Source organism: Pecten maximus, chromosome 15 (genome assembly GCF_902652985.1).
Source record: "Pecten maximus chromosome 15, xPecMax1.1, whole genome shotgun sequence".
Classification (NCBI taxonomy): Eukaryota; Metazoa; Mollusca; class Bivalvia; order Pectinida; family Pectinidae; genus Pecten; species Pecten maximus.
Window position 1 is genome coordinate 5,798,613 of NC_047029.1, and position 16,443 is coordinate 5,815,055.

General features: G+C 34.9%; 1 protein-coding gene across 1 annotated transcript in view; it reads left to right on the plus strand.

Moving 5' to 3' along the window:
• The first annotated feature begins 294 nt into the window (after positions 1 to 294).
• The window catches only part of LOC117343248 (ankyrin and armadillo repeat-containing protein-like), a 55,849-nt gene continuing 39,700 nt past the window's right edge, over positions 295 to 16,443 (plus strand). Inside the window, 5 exon segments of the mRNA XM_033905592.1 lie at positions 295 to 441; positions 2,065 to 2,719; positions 4,077 to 4,511; positions 15,503 to 15,607; positions 15,908 to 16,076. Of these exon segments, the coding sequence (XP_033761483.1) occupies positions 2,113 to 2,719; positions 4,077 to 4,511; positions 15,503 to 15,607; positions 15,908 to 16,076 (1,316 nt within the window). The 5' untranslated portion in view covers positions 295 to 441; positions 2,065 to 2,112.

The window sequence follows — 16,443 nt, forward strand, 5'->3', positions numbered from 1 at the left end:
AACGTCAACGTACGTTATATCATATAATCTAGGCCTATGTAAATATTGGCAGCATTCTGACATGTTTATTTCGCGTGTTTATTGTTTGAGGAACAATGAAAGACAAACATAAAACAATGATGATCAACACGATAACATGTCCAATCTTTCAACAACGTGATGAGGTTGGTTGATCAAGCAGGTGTGAATCAGATAATAGGGAATATGACCTTTGACACCGGCACGGCTTCCATTGATACCAAATCAACCAATCACAGGCGGCGTTACATATTACATTTGTTGACCAAACAGGTGCCCCATGGCTGTCGTCGTGTGTAGTCTTGCAGTTGGTGTTGGTTTTGTGTTGTCTTAACATCTAAATGTGATATATCACCATCAGACAGTTGTTTGGAAGGACTGGACACAGGCTCCTAGTAGCAGATATAACTCTTTATAGAGACGGTGAGTATTTTTGAAGGAAAATGATGACAATATTGAAGAATCGGATTGGTAACTTAGGACGCGAGCAATAGTCTCGATTTCCTCTGTTTACACACACCTGATCGGGTCAATGTTTTGACTAACCATTTGAACCTCGTTCTCCGTTTAAGAGACACCATAATACTTTCTCTGCGTTTTAATATTAATGTGTACATATTAACACAAAGCACTTCTTCTCCAAACACGTGTTTCAATATTAAGTGTACATGTCCTATAAATATAATCATAGATGACGATAGCATAGATACAAATGTACATGTAGAGTTTAATACAAATGCAGTGTTAAATACCTTGTGTATATGTATACAGTGCACAACCATAAAGTCTTCTTCTGTTTGATATTATACAAAACATGTTCCATGGTTATCATTAAATCAATTCATGCAGGAACTAACATTATAATTTTACACAGATAATTTTTTTTTGATCTGAGGATAATTAGAATCTGATAATAGATTTAATATTCCATTCATTTTCATTGTTCCAATTAATGTAATTATTGTTTCAAGTATACACACTATTACTTTTCTTATTATTTAAAAGTCCATGCATTGTTTTGGGAACTTAATTGTCTCAGTTATTTTTTCACATAATTATCAGAATAATATTATAATGATTCACTACACTGTCGTTATTGTATTTGAACAATAAAGTATTATCACTATGGACAAAGTAAAGAAAAGAAAAAATCAACAACATGTCTTTAGCACTTTATATATAAATACGTTGTAGTATAAATTAGTATCAATTTGTATTACATAATTCACTATTTATTTCATTGAAGATGTACATGTTAATTGACACCTGAATGCATGATGAATTTACAAATGTAGTCTGTAGTATAAATAGTAAAGGTCACCAAATTACATGTAGCTCTGTGTATGACAGCCTCCAGTATACAAATAATGTAATCAATGCATTACATTGTGAGGACCATTCCATTGCAAAGATATAAAAAAATAATAATTAATCAATCAAATATTTCAATTTGGCAACATGATTTGATTATGATAATAAATATGCAATAGTATACATGTTAGTATCTATATAGAACACAATAAACACTTTATCACTGGCAGGAACCATCACATGTGACACAGAAAGTGTTAGGACAAGACCACTTATCAACTGTTTAAAAGATCATATCAATAACAAGTATAATGAAGAGGTTTTGATGTATATATATATATGTATATAAGTATGCACCCCATGCCAGGTCCAACATACTGCCATTAAAGCCTATATTTGGCTGCTAACCAAATTCAATATATAATGTATAGAAATGAAAGTCCTTATGAATTTGTAGGTGTAGGTGTTGAATAAACCAATTAGATTTATATGATCCTTGTATTTTTTTCACAACCATTGTTAACCAGTGTAAGTTGTTGCCTGTGCCCCAGTCACCATAATAAGAATACTTGTACTCGAATCAGAAATTAATTACATGTAAGCCAGATCCAAATTGAAATTAATTTGTTGATGAAGATCTTTCTTCATGTTTCCTATTTTGTTCCGTACCTTTTTATATCTTTGATTACATGTTTAACATTGATTTTAATTTTTCTCTTTATGTTGTTTTGTAAGGTTACCCAGGTAGATGATGATATCTGAACGATAACTGACAGGACAGGTATGTCTATAACATCAGGGACCCCCCAGCCCCCCGAGCCGGGGGCACCCGATGATGGTTTTAATCAAGGGGTAAGTGTTGGTGGCCGGAGTGCTGCCACCTATTTTGAACGGTTCGGACATTACGAGTGCCAAGAACTGCTAGGATGGCAACAGTCGCATTGGATGTTGTCGACAGATGAATTCAAACATCCAACAGACCCTCCAATGGGGATGATCAGTCAACTGAACCCTGGGAATTCCAACAGCTGTCTAGTTCTTTTTCCTGCGGAAGAATCAGAAGCACTACCTCTGGATTACAGAGAGGTTCACCAGGTTATACAGGAACTGACATTTGGAATTTTTGTGTTGAACCAGACTCCGAATATTTGTCTGGAAGCGAACTATGATCTGAGTACCTCCTGTCAGATCCCACCTGCGTACATCGACACACGGATAGGTCAGATACTTGTGAATGTGGACTACATGATGAAAAGCCTTTGGCACGGTGCTTATTTTCCTAAGGATAAACGAACAAAGTTCTCAGAAAGTTGGAGAAGGAATCTCGACATTGATCCAAATGGAAAAGTGGAAAGAATGAAACCACTTCTCCCGGAGTTCTCTGGTGCTGGTAAGTGTTAGGATTGCATGTTTTAGAAAGATGTCTGATGATGGGAAGTTAAGACATTTTAAACAATGTCTGATGATGGGAAGTTTAGACATATCAGACAATGTCTGATGATGGGAAGTTTAGACATATCAGACAATGTCTGATGATGGGAAGTTTAGACATATCAGACAATGTCTGATGATGGGAAGTTTAGACATATCAGACAATGTCTGATGATGGGAAGTTTAGACATATCAGACAATGTCTGATGATGGGAAGTTTAGACATATCAGACAATGTCTGATGATGGGAAGTTTAGACATATCAGACAATGTCTGATGATGGGAAGTTTAGACATATCAGACAATGTCTGATGATGGGAAGTTTAGACATATCAGACAATGTCTGATGATGGGAAGTTTAGACATATCAGACAATGTCTGATGATGGGAAGTTTAGACATATCAGACAATGTCTGATGATGGGAAGTTTAGACATATCAGACAATGTCTGATGATGGGAAGTTTAGACATATTAATAAAGATCTCTGATATGATAGGAACATAGAAGTTAAGAATATTAGTCAGATCAATGTCTTTTGGTGGAAAGATAAGAGATATTAGTCAGGTGTCTGTTGGTGGAAAATTAAGACATATTGAACAAAGTCTAATGCTGACAAGATGTATTTGACAAATATCTGATGGTAACAAGTGAAGGCATATAAGACAATGTCTGTTGGTGGAAAACTAAGGCATTTTAGACAGATGTCTTTAGCTGAAAATTAAGACACATATTAATGTTAGACAGAAGTCTAGAAGACATGACGTAAGAGACATGTCTGGTGATGATAGATGAAGAAATGTTAAGACAAGTGTCTTATATTGGAAAGCTAGACAAATATTACATTAACTGGATATTATATAATTAAAAATGAAAGTTTGTATTTTTAGTGCATTAGATATCAGTAAGGGTAGGAGTTTAAACTTAACTAGAGTAGCAACATATTTTGTGAAATATCTAAAGAAAAGAGACTGATAGGAACTTGTCAAGAAGCATTAAGGAAGCTTGAGAGGAAAAACATATTGTGTTATCATATACATCTTTGTTGATAAATGTCTAAAACTTAAAGAAATATGTGACGACTTTCGTGAAAAAATTGGAGCATTTCCATTTTTTGGGTCAGATTGTCGTAGTCGAATAACTGAAAAATACGACTTTTCCAACCAAATTAAACCATTTTTTAACATGATTTAAGAGAAAATGGTTTTGGTTTTTGAATTTTTGCCTCAATAAACGAAATACCCTATTAAGCGTTACCTGATTAAGTAGAAGGTACTGTACATACCAGGGTATGAACAAAAATTTGTTTCTGTTTCAGGCATGCTGGATATAACAAAAGATCCGGATTATACAGACGTGTATGACAACCTTCCCCAGGAGCCTCCCAATGACCCGGAGATGAATGAAGAACGCAAATTCTTCATGAGTTTTGTTGAAGACTTAAGTATGCAAATGACATTTTTCCAAAAGCATGTGCAACAATATAAGGACATGTACATCGCTGAATCTGATTGGTTAGTGTCCAGTGTGGTCAAGGTCCTAGATGACCGCATCAACCACATTGGTTATGAGAGGATCAACACAAGACTTCAGATGCATGAACAGATTATAAAAGAAAAGCTAGGAAATAAGGCGGAGGTTCGTCGGAACCTGTACATGTTAAAGCTCATTAGCTTCCTCACACCATTTCTCATCGGAATGAGGAAGAGGATGAAGATCCCGGACATGAGTCGACTTTTACCGAATCTATCAAGTAAGTACATCATATATAATCACCATGATGGTACCAGTATGCCTGGGTTTATATTGAGTAGCATTATTTGCTCCGTATTATATTTTAAAATCATATATACATACACACTGTCTGTCACCATCCATTATTAGGACTGTTAACCATGCTGTCAACTTGACTTACACAGTGATGTTAGCTGGTGTGTTAAATTTATTGCAATACTGTTTTAATTGGTTTTCCAAAATATCAAATCACTCATGAAGATATTAAATTTTGATATTTTCCAGTTGAACATAATAGATTTAAAAGAGTAAATTTAGAAACCAGTCATAATATGATCTAGCTAATAATCTACAACCTAATTACTCGACTGGAAATTGGTTGCAAATGTAAAAACGATTATATTGATAATAATCAAAAAGGTCTTTTGAAGTTGTTAATCATTTACCTTATGAGACCACTTTGCTTCCAAATTTCTTAAAAAAAACTGAATACATTTGAAGTAGCTGTCATATTATTTTTCTGTAAATTAAACTAAAAAATCTTATCTAGGATTTAATTATACTTATGAATGAAATATGTTAATACCTGATTATAATTATCCTTATTATGTATTCTGGCAATAACATTTGTTTAAAATTTAAATCACAGGAAACATCAAATTACAATTGATTATCAGATCAGTTGATGTTAGATGATATATACGATCACTGCCCCATCACTTCTATACTCTAATATTTCTTGGAAATTTAATCCTAAAATTCTTTATTGTATGATTTCCATATATAATACATTACTGTATTTAATGTATTCTTAATATACATGCTTTAAAACATATTCATGCCGGCTCTGAGATAAAAGATTGAAAAGAAAACAGTCCAATCGAGCCGTGTTTGCGTGTGTATAAATATTCCAGATCTGTTGATATAAAGTAAATGCTCAGCACATGCATTTTTGCATGTTTACCTGCAAAGCTAATCCAACCTAATAAATTTTGATGTTGAATGTTGATCAAGTTCAAGCTTTAGATGTTTTACCCAAAGGTAGTTTTCACTGTATTGAGGTGAAGTCTTTTATTCGTAATGTGTTCTTTGAAAATCTGTCAGAATTTTTATATGAATTTATATGGAGTCCTAATGAATAGAGACATAGGAAGTGATATCACCTGGCAGGTGTGTAAGCTTTGAAGTTATTTCTATGATGTAGATTACACACAGTTCTTGTAAGATGTCAGTTAAAGAGTATAATGGTATTATGACAAATATTGTCTCCGGCACTAATCATGTACTCAACATGGAGTTACGGCACTTCATGATTCAGTCAATCGATGTCCCTGGGTGACATTGTCATAACTAACTTGTTTCTCATTTTGAGAGTGTGCCATCACCTGGGGTTGACCTTGATTACATAGCGCAGGTGTCATTGGTATAACACAGAGGATGCTTACCCTTCCTGAACACCTGGTCTAAGCCTCCTTGTATAGTATTTCTAAGAGGCCACCTTGTATAGTACTTTCTAAGAGGCCTCCTTGTATAGTACTTTCTATGAGGCCTCCTTGTATAGTACTTTCTATGAGGCCTCCTTGTACAGTACTTTCTAAGAAACCTCCTTCTACAGTACATTCTAATAGGCCTCCTTGTATAATACATTCTAAGAGGCCTCCTTGTATAATACATTCTAAGAGGCCTCCTTGTAAAGTACTTTCTAAGAGGCCTCCTTGTATACTAAATTCTAAGAGGCCTCCTTGTATAATACTTTCTAAGAGGCCTCCTTGTAAAGTACTTTCTAAGAGGCCTCCTTGTATAATACATTCTAAGAGGCCTCCTTGTATACTAAATTCTAAGAGACCTCCTTGTATAGTACTTTCTGAGAGACCTCCTTGTATAGTACTTTCTAAGAGGCCTCCTTGTATAGTACTTTCTAAGAGGTCTCCTTGTATAGTACTTTCTAAGAGGCCTCCTTGTACAGTACTTTCTAAGAGGCCTCCCTGTACAGTACTTTCTAAGAGGCCTCCTTGTATAGTACTTTCTAAGAGGCCTCCTTGTATAGTACTTTCTAAGAGGCCTCCTTGTATAGTACTTTCTAAGAGGCCTCCTTGTATAGTACTTTCTAAGAGGCCTCCTTGTATAGTACTTTCTAAGAGGCCTCCCTTGTATAGTACTTTCTAAGAGGCCTCCTTGTATAGTACTTTCTAAGAGGCCTCCTTGTATAGTACTTTCTAAGAGGCCTCCTTGTACAGTACTTTCTAAGAGGCCTCCTTGTATAGTACTTTCTAAGAGGCCTCCTTGTATAGTACTTTCTAAGAGGCCTCCATTGTATAGTACTTTCTAAGAGGCCTCCTTGTATAGTACTTTCTAAGAGGCCTCCTTGTACAGTACTTTCTAAGAGGCTACCTTGTATAGTACTTTCTAAGAGGCCTCCTTGTACAGTACTTTCTAAGAGGCCTCCTTGTATAGTACTTTCTAAGAGGCCTCCTTGTACAGTACTTTCTAAGAGGCCTCCTTGTATAGTACTTTCTAAGAGGTCTCCTTGTATAGTACTTTCTAAGAGGCCTCCTTGTACATTACTTTCTAAGAGGCCTCCTTGTATAATACATTCTAAGAGGTCTCCTTGTATAATATATTCTAAGAGGCCTCCTTGTACAGTACTTTCTAAGAGGCCTCCTTGTATAGTACATTCTAAGAGGTCTCCTTGTATAGTACTTTCTAAGAGGCCTTCTATAGTACTTTCTGAGAGGTTTCCTTTTATAATACTTTCTAAGAGGCCTCCTTGTATAGTACTTTCTAAGAGGCCTCCTTGTATAGTACTTTCTAAGAGGTCTCCTTGTACAGTACTTTCTAAGAGGTCTCCTTGTACAGTACTTTCTAAGAGACCTCCTTGTATAGTACTTTCTAAGAGGCCTCCTTGTAAAGTACTTTCTAAGAGGTCTCCTTGTGCAGTACTTTCTAAGAGGCCTCCTTGTACAGTACTTTCTAAGAGGTCTCCTTGTACAGTACTTTCTAAGAGGCCTCCTTGTATAGTACTTTCTAAGAGACCTCCTTGTATAGTACTTTCTAAGAGGTCTCCTTGTATAGTACTTTCTAAGAGGTCTCCTTGTATAGTACTTTCTAAGAGGTCTCCTTGTATAGTACTTTCTATGAGGTCTCTGTAAATCTCATAACAGCTAAAAAAAGACATTTGTACTAGAAAGAAATGTAATTAATACCTTTCTAATTGGTAATTTGTAGACTTTTTATTACTACTTAATTAACTGATGTTTACAAGAGGGTCAAGAGTTAATGGACTGGTCACTGTTATGATTGTAAAGGCTCCATGCTGTGTGTCCAGCCTCAGTATCAGAATTAGTAGCATTTGGAGTTTTATTTATTGATGATCGAGGCACCAGATGTGTTTTATTTTATTCATGATTGAGGTTTTGACTCCTGTAGGACAGCGATTGGTTCATGAATGTTGCATTTTCTTATAGGTATGTCATTAGTTTATTGATTAGCTGTAGAAAGGACTGCTTTGTTCGGTACATGGTTGCCAGAGAGGTATTAATTATACATCACCATGTTTACTAATGTTGCTTGGTGTAAGTTTCATGTGACACATTGTTGTAAGTCGGTAATTATAAGTATCAGACGGGAAGCCTGCCATCCAGGGCTATTTGGGGTAGTTAATGGGCCATATTCCCAAATTAGGTTATTTCATACTTATATAATTAAGCCAAATTCCCAAAATTTGCAGCTCCGAAGCGTTTCAAAAATATGGAAGGGAAGAAGAAATTTGAAGCAAGTGGTTTCATTTTTTTTTGGTGTTGGATTTTTTTTTTCTGTCAGACACATTCTCTTTCAGTCCAATGTGTGTACAGTAAGCAATTTATAGGACCAAATGTCCTATGCAAGGTCAGAATAAGTTTCACGTACACTGAGACGGGCTTGTATAAATACGGTAACAGCGATGTGTCCTCATAGTGGTAATGGTGTTAGGAACCAATTTGTCAGATACCGACGCCACTTGTGTGTTAAGTACATGTATAGTTGTTACTTTGTTATCTGAGAGTCATTCAGTTTTAATGGTCTTTGTTAGACTGGCAACTCTCAGCAAATTGCTGCTAATTCTATTGAAATTTCTTAAGTGTCTTGTTTTCTTCTTTTCAAAGAACTTGTACATGAATTAAATGACTTGTGTAATAATTTAAACCATTAGTTGTGGTGTAATAGGAAGGAGTAATGAAAAATACCCTGCCTGTGCCAGGCTTCGAACTAGCAACCTTTCGCTCTCAAGGCAAACACCACTATAGGCTAAAGGGAAATTTCCTGCTAGTCTGAGCTAGTAAGGTTACCATATACTCTCTACTTTTTCACCAGACTAGAATTATTTAAAAAAAAAAACGTTATAGAATATCTCATTTATCTGGCAATATAAGCCCATGTCTAGTAAAATGGTTTCTGTCCACGTAAATCATCACTAAATGCTACATAAAACTTGTAATAAGCCTTTAGCTTTGTGTCATATGTTTTAATTGTATGCTTATGCAAATCTACAGGTACCACAGGGGCTTAACACATTCCTATGCCCCAGAATTAAAAAAAATCCATTCTGTCCCACAGGAATATGTCGAGTCCCTGTGCCAGGTATAGTAATATATAGGTGGGATGGGAGGTTGTTTCAGGGAATGTTAATATGTAAATGGTTTCAAGATAATCAGTTTGCAGAAAAACAGAACTATTGTACTCTTCAGGTTTTTTGTGAAAGCGAGACTAACATATATATAGTCTTACACCGCAAAATGTTATCATGAAAAAAATAAAACTAGGTAATTTTGATGAATTTGGGAGTTGGATAAAACCTACAATTCTTACAAGTAGGACAGGCTAGAAATGTTATGTGTATTTCTGTAATGCAACCAATGCTTGCCAATACACTATTTATTTTCCAATAAAAGTTACTGTAAATTTTATGAAGGGTTTAACTATTGAACACAACCATAGAGGACTTATGAAATCTACTAGATTATTATTGTGTTGGAATTGTGTTGGTTGTAATAAACAACACAAGTTTATTGGATCAATATATTGTCTCCGGCAGTGTTATTGTTGTGGATACCACGGTATAACACACAGACTGGATGCTGTTTTAAGAGTCACTCAGTCAGACAGGTCTCACTGACTATTGCCATGTATTATCGAATCTTACAATGGTCCAAACCACCTGTATAGGGATACGAGTAGATTATATTTAATTTAGGTGTACTGAGGTGGGATCGATCACAGCAGGATGTGGTGTCGACTATGTAGTAGCTCAATATACCCTATATAGATGTATAAACACTTGACACAAGCTCACTACTCATTGAATGTATTCAACTTTTTAATGTCTGAAGTGTTTAAAGTCTAAATGGCAGTTTTATCTGATGTGTTTATTGGGGTTGAACAAGAAATTTGAAATAAAACTTAACATACCATGCAGCCAGTCCTGAAACTCTTCTGTATATTGTCCACGTTTTGTCTTTTATATTCCATTTGGTTTCTTTTTTTACACTCATAAACTTATATCTTTTGAAATATACGTTTTTCTTAATATGTGTGTATTTAAATATGTGTGTATTTAAATATGTGCTATTTATATTCATTATTATTTGACATTTATATTACATATGTATATTATACATGAAATACAGTTGTACTTCAACATCACCTGATTGAAGAACTGTTCTCATAAATAATTTAATACCTGATTTTTTTTACGAAATTTGATGTTTAATCATCTGATATCTCCCAACATTATTCAAACACCCACTAATTAAATTTAAAAGAAATTTGATATTCGGATATCTGAAATGAGAATCAAGTATTTTACCTTCATTCACCCGGAGGTCAGACTTTATCGAATTACCCACTTAGCCTACCACAAGTTGGGTCATAAGTACCTTGTATTGGCTTGCCAAGTTAGATTATATAAAATCTGTGGTGAAATTTCACTTACAGTTATACTTCTGGATAAATTCCAAATATCACATTGTGTTTGAACATTTTAATTTTAACACATAAAGAACAGCTTATGTAATCAAGAAAAATTTGTGTTAAAATAAAGCTGTTTTCAATAGGAAGGTTTAATACAATATATTTTCCTTTTCTTTGTACATCATGTATTTCATTTGAATACATACATAAATTAGTATCATATATATGAAATTTGATAACACTTCATCAACAGAACATGTATCGTAATTAATATGAAGTAATTTTTTGGGGATAATACAACTGTATTATGATATTATACCTTGATGACAGGATTTAATTGTAGTGTAAAGTACACGTTTTCTTTCTTGCTGTCACGCTAGGGGGTATATCCCTTTACCAGAAGCAGTAGAGCTTCGGGTTGCATGTTCGATCCCTTGGGGAGGCGCAAACTTCACTTTTCTGTTAAATTATGGTGACGTTGAACACTATAAATTGCAAGCAGAAGATCTAGAGGCTTTGTTGGAATTGTAGAACTTGTATTAATGTGGTATTCACTATTCATCCCCTGGGAAAACACCTTTGAAAGGCTGGAGACGAGGTTATATTGTTGTACATAGTATAAAGGTCATCTTCTAGCATTGCTGTGTAAGTGTGAATTTCTTAAAGAGTAGATTAAAAGCGGATTAGTTGGCATTAGCTTGAAGAATCACTGGTTCAATCCCCAGTGGAGAGGGGATGCCATAACTCAGGCAGTTAGAGAGCCGGCCACATAACCTGACATGAAAGTCTGAGGTGCGTTGCTGTGTTTCTTGAGGAGCTGAGAAACGGGCCGGTTTGTCTGTTTTAATGGTTTTGTTCTTGAGAAAGACACTTTACTCTAATTGCTGTGGATGGCATGCGATGGGCCTCCCCTTTGTTGTTCAGTGAGGTAGTCACCAACTACTACAATCCCGCCTCAAAATGACCCTTACTGTTCATGGGGCGATAAACCCAGCAAACAAACAAAAAGTTCCCAGTGAAAATCTACATGCTTTTCTAGTACATCGGTAATAGTTATAATATTAATCAATATGACCCCCACCTGTTCTTTCCTCAGGTATATACACTGATGATAAATACCTAGTATGACACCTAAATAAAGGCTATATTGTTTATTTGTAGAAGTTTAGTGTACATAAATCTACTTACATCTCGGAGATAAAACAAACACAGTAGAATACCAGGAATACCTTGTCATCTGTCCGCCCTAAGTGCCTATAGAATGTCTAAGGCGCTATATGAAACCTTTGGATCTCAAACAGCAATAGCTTCATTTTGTAATCCATTTATCAATCTTCAATTTTATTTTTTAAATTACATTGCTGTCCTGAACAATATTTCAAACATATTTACCTGAACAAAGGACATTTCAACTCCAGTTATTTCTAAAATTAAATTATCGTTTGTAGATAGAGGATAGTGTTGTTAGATGTAGGTATGTAGGTATGTGATTTAAATGGTGTTTAAGTTACAGGTAGGTTTTTGTGTTAAGGGTATGATGGTGTAGATGGATTTCTACCCGCTAATCTATTTACTGCAAAGCAACCACAAAAACAATTATATACTTCCATCATTAAGCATATTCATGATAAAGAATTCTTTAGTCTCTTGAAATTAAATGGAGCAGAGACATGGCCTAGGTTACGACTTTGTGTCAAAGATTGTTGATCAGACTTTTTATTGAATATCTATTTACTCCTTTGTAATTTGACAATCACATGCTGTAGGTAATTAGGTTTTAAAGTACAAACACATAAATAATGAGTACATATTGGGGTCATATATGGACTTAACCGGCCATATCCTAAAGCCAATTAAAATACAGGACAGAATAAGTTCAGAGTTTACGATGAAATCGATGAAATTTTTGACATTAAGTGTGGCAGATGGCTTAAGAATTAAAAATAAAAATTTAAAACTTTTACTAATTTTCCGTTAGAAAGATTACTAGATTTTACAACAGTGTTTAGGTGATTATAATAATTCATTCTGGAAGTCTTAAACTTTGAGAAATATAGTTCATAACTGAATTTATCTGCAAATAAGCCCTGAATCCCCTAAAACATGGGCATGTTAGCTCACTGTATTTTGAAAATTGATGATTCTGCAAAAAAATGAAGACGGGGGATTTAATTTGTGGACATGTTAACTAATGAGATCATGTTCCAAATTGAGAGCAGCTCTGAGCTATAGTTCCTCTGACAGGATCAAAGTACTGATGTGTGACCAGTATGTTACATGTATTGGCCGACTATTTATTGGTGTTGAGAAGGAAACCTGGCTTGATGTCTTTAGGTTTTTGGCATTTATGTTTTTTTAAGAACAAATACACATTGTAATCAAATTGACACAATTGTCTGTTTAAAGTTGACAGACATTTTTTATCAAACAAAAAATATATGTAATTTTAAAGATCAATTTCAGTACAATGATCCTGTAAGGGAGATACATAAGTTACAACACCGACGATTAATGGCCTAGTATTTACTGTACGTATTTACAATAAAACATAGTCGGTCGAGACAAATGTACATTCAGGTAGACATATAGAATACAAGTGTTTACAAAACATAGAATTTAAATACCAATATTGATTCTGATCTATACACAGTTTAAAGCTGTCGTGTTGTTACATATATAGGTGTATTGTCAATTCTCTACTCGTGGAGAGTCGCTCACTGAAACCTTCATGTGGATCTTTACATTTCTACATCACCTGAAAGTGGCTCGAAGGGCGTTCTGTACAATTGGTATAAATAACAATAAAAGAACAGGGGAACAAACATTCCTGTCAAAACATCGTTTGAAATAGCGATAGTGTTCTTGGATGGGTACCTTTCAGTATTCAATAAATATCTTTTCTATGTTGTGAACATATATTTAAAATTGTAGGCTGCCCGTTCTCAATATAAATGAACAGCTATGTTTTTAGTGTGGTCTAGATTTCAGTGACATGCTTCAACTGCTAGGTTGCCATGACATCAGGGCAATGTTTACAAATTATTTATATACCTGTGTTATACACATGTCGAATAGGCCATTAATATTTTGTTTTACACAGGATTTCTATTTTAAGCATACATTAGTACTTGTGTATAAATGTCACCTAAAGGAGCAGAGAAAAGAGGTCTTTATAGACAGGTGACTTTTATAGACAGGTGCTCATTACAGACAGGTGACCATTACAGACAGGTGACCATTATAGACAGGTGATCATTGTAGACAGGTGATCATTACAGACAGGTGACCATTATAGACAGGTGATCATTGTAGACAAGTGATCATAATAGACAGGTGACCATTATAGACAGGTCTTCTCTGAATACAGATTAGTTGCAGTATTCATTTAATTTGAAACTGAAACTGTGGCATTTCCTCTTAGTTATTTGTTATACAGAGGTGGCCTTTAAGGCCAATTGTTTGACAGGATATGGATTTTTATAACAAGTACAATGATAAATATTTAGTTTCTTGAATTTTTAAGAGATTAACAGTCTTTCCTCATCATGGTAGTCAAACCACACATTAGTAGCCCATAGTGTTAAGAAGTTTTTCTCAATGCCAAGCCTTTCTTGGTACTTGAAAAGAACTTCTGATTGAGGTACATTATTGTTTATGATGTCACATGATGAAACCTGTGTCACATTAAATATGTCCTGTAATTTTGTAATTTATGAACTTTTTTTTATCGTATGATCATTTTCCATATTTCCAGTTGGTGCTAACAATACAGCAGGTATATTGATGTTTAACAATAGTTAGTTAAATCGTGGTTCTGTCTAACAGTTGGAATCATAACACATAGGCAGTATTGGTACAGTATAGTTGTGAAATCAGGATATTAATAATTAATATCGACAGTTAACACTGACCATCATTAAATCTGGAATCTTGTTTATCTAACATGATGGGAATGGTAACATTAGGGTAGTATTGATGATACTGTATCTACCACTATATAACACTGGGAATTATTAGACGACACTAGTTGTCATTAAATCTGATATCATTAATTAACACTGTGGGAATGACAACATGAATTGTGGTGACATTGATTTTACTAACAAAATGATTGTAATGTGAATAATTGTCATATGTGATCTAACACGTCTTATGTACATGTGTAACTTATGTCAAAATGGGCAGCTCGATGAGTGTTGGTGACATATGTGTACCTAATACAGGGGAAAATAATTAGGATAAATCTGTGTGATGTTAACAGAAGGAATTGTAACATAGTTGAAGTAATTGGTGATAATTTCTACTTACAAACATTAATATTAGGTTTACTTAGTCTGTGTACTACTACATATCATTATGTTGTGGCCACTGTGAAGCCAGCTATCCTAGAATTTCTAAAGAAGTACTCTTGATGTTTTTTGAGATATCGAACCTTTAGCTTGGCATCCAGTATGCTGTAAATATACATATCATAACTGAAATCTTATTTCAGCACTTATCATTACTATCAGTAAGCAGTAAATGCAATAAAAATACATCATAATATGATTTTTTTAAAGAGTTATTGCCCTTTGTATATTTTAGTATCTTGATCTAGTTCCGAGATCTACTGTCTTATTGCTTTTAACCAATCTTTTGGCCATTTGTTGGGCTCTATATTCATAACATGCGGTCATGTGTTTATGAGAGTCTTGTTCATTCCAGAATTTTTGAAAGAATTATTTCGTTATATTTTAATCTTATCCAGAGATCTTCAGACTTTAACTTCAATCAGTCTCTATGAAACTCTGCCATTTTAACATCTAAAAGTCACATTTTATTCTGCTCAGGTTACAAACCCTACCCCTGGAAGTGTAATAAAATTATTGATATGCCCATTTAATTCTGTGCGATGCTCGATCACACATATTTATGCGATTAATTGATGTGCTCTTAAAAATGTTCTTTCCTCTTAAATTAACGGAAAAATCATCTGATAAATGGGCCATTAAGGTCCTTTTTGTGGATTACACAATTTATTCTGTGCTTATAATGAATAATTATTTATAATCCACTTGGTTTCAGGTGATGAATGTCGAACAGAGAGGGAGTTACCTCCCTTGTTACTTGGACCTGACTTTAAGTGCAAGAACTTCCATTTTGAGAATAAATTGTTCCATTTACATGGAGGTAAGACAATCAATATACTGATTATGGATATCTTTACATTATCAAACACTTTGTTAGTTCTTAAATTGATTTATTGTATGATCTGTAAAGCGTTTGTTTTCTGTACCATTAGCCTTGAGGTTTTGTTTGCAAACATAATATTGAGATAGTACTCAAACTGTTGTTTCATTAATGATTGATCATGTGGAATTCTGGAAATTGAGTCTTCAAACATAATACAAATTTATCCAGTAATGAATACCATTTTCTTGCTACCCTTGAGTTGACCTAGTCCTAACCTTTGACCTTTGTTTCCTACAGGTATCCTGATCGACCTTGAGACAGACCCTATTGAGGAGACGCCCAAGTCCTTCCAGGATCTGTACCAGGAGATGATGGCCGAGTCGGAGGACTACCTCAGTAAAATCCTCGAGTTTGAGACATTGAAGGAACAGTACAAGATCCCTACACGTACTATTGATGGAAAGTTGTAAGTCTGTAGGGCACCCAGGCTCCTACCCATAGCTGGTTACAAGTTTGTAGGGTACCCAGTCTCCTACCCATAGCTGGTTACAAGTTTGTAGGGTACCCATGCTCCTACCCATAGCTGGTTACAAGTTTGTAGGGTACCCAGGCTCCTACCCATAGCTGGTTACAAGTTTGTAGGGTACCCAGACTCCTACCCATAGCTGGTTACAAGTTTGTAGGGTACCCAGTCTCCTACCCATAGCTGGTTACAAGTTTGTAGGATACCCAGGCTCCTACCCATAGCTGGTTACAAGTTTGTAGGGTACCCAGACTCCTACCCATAGCTGGTTACAAGTTTGTAGGGTACCCAGTCTCCTACCCATAGCTGG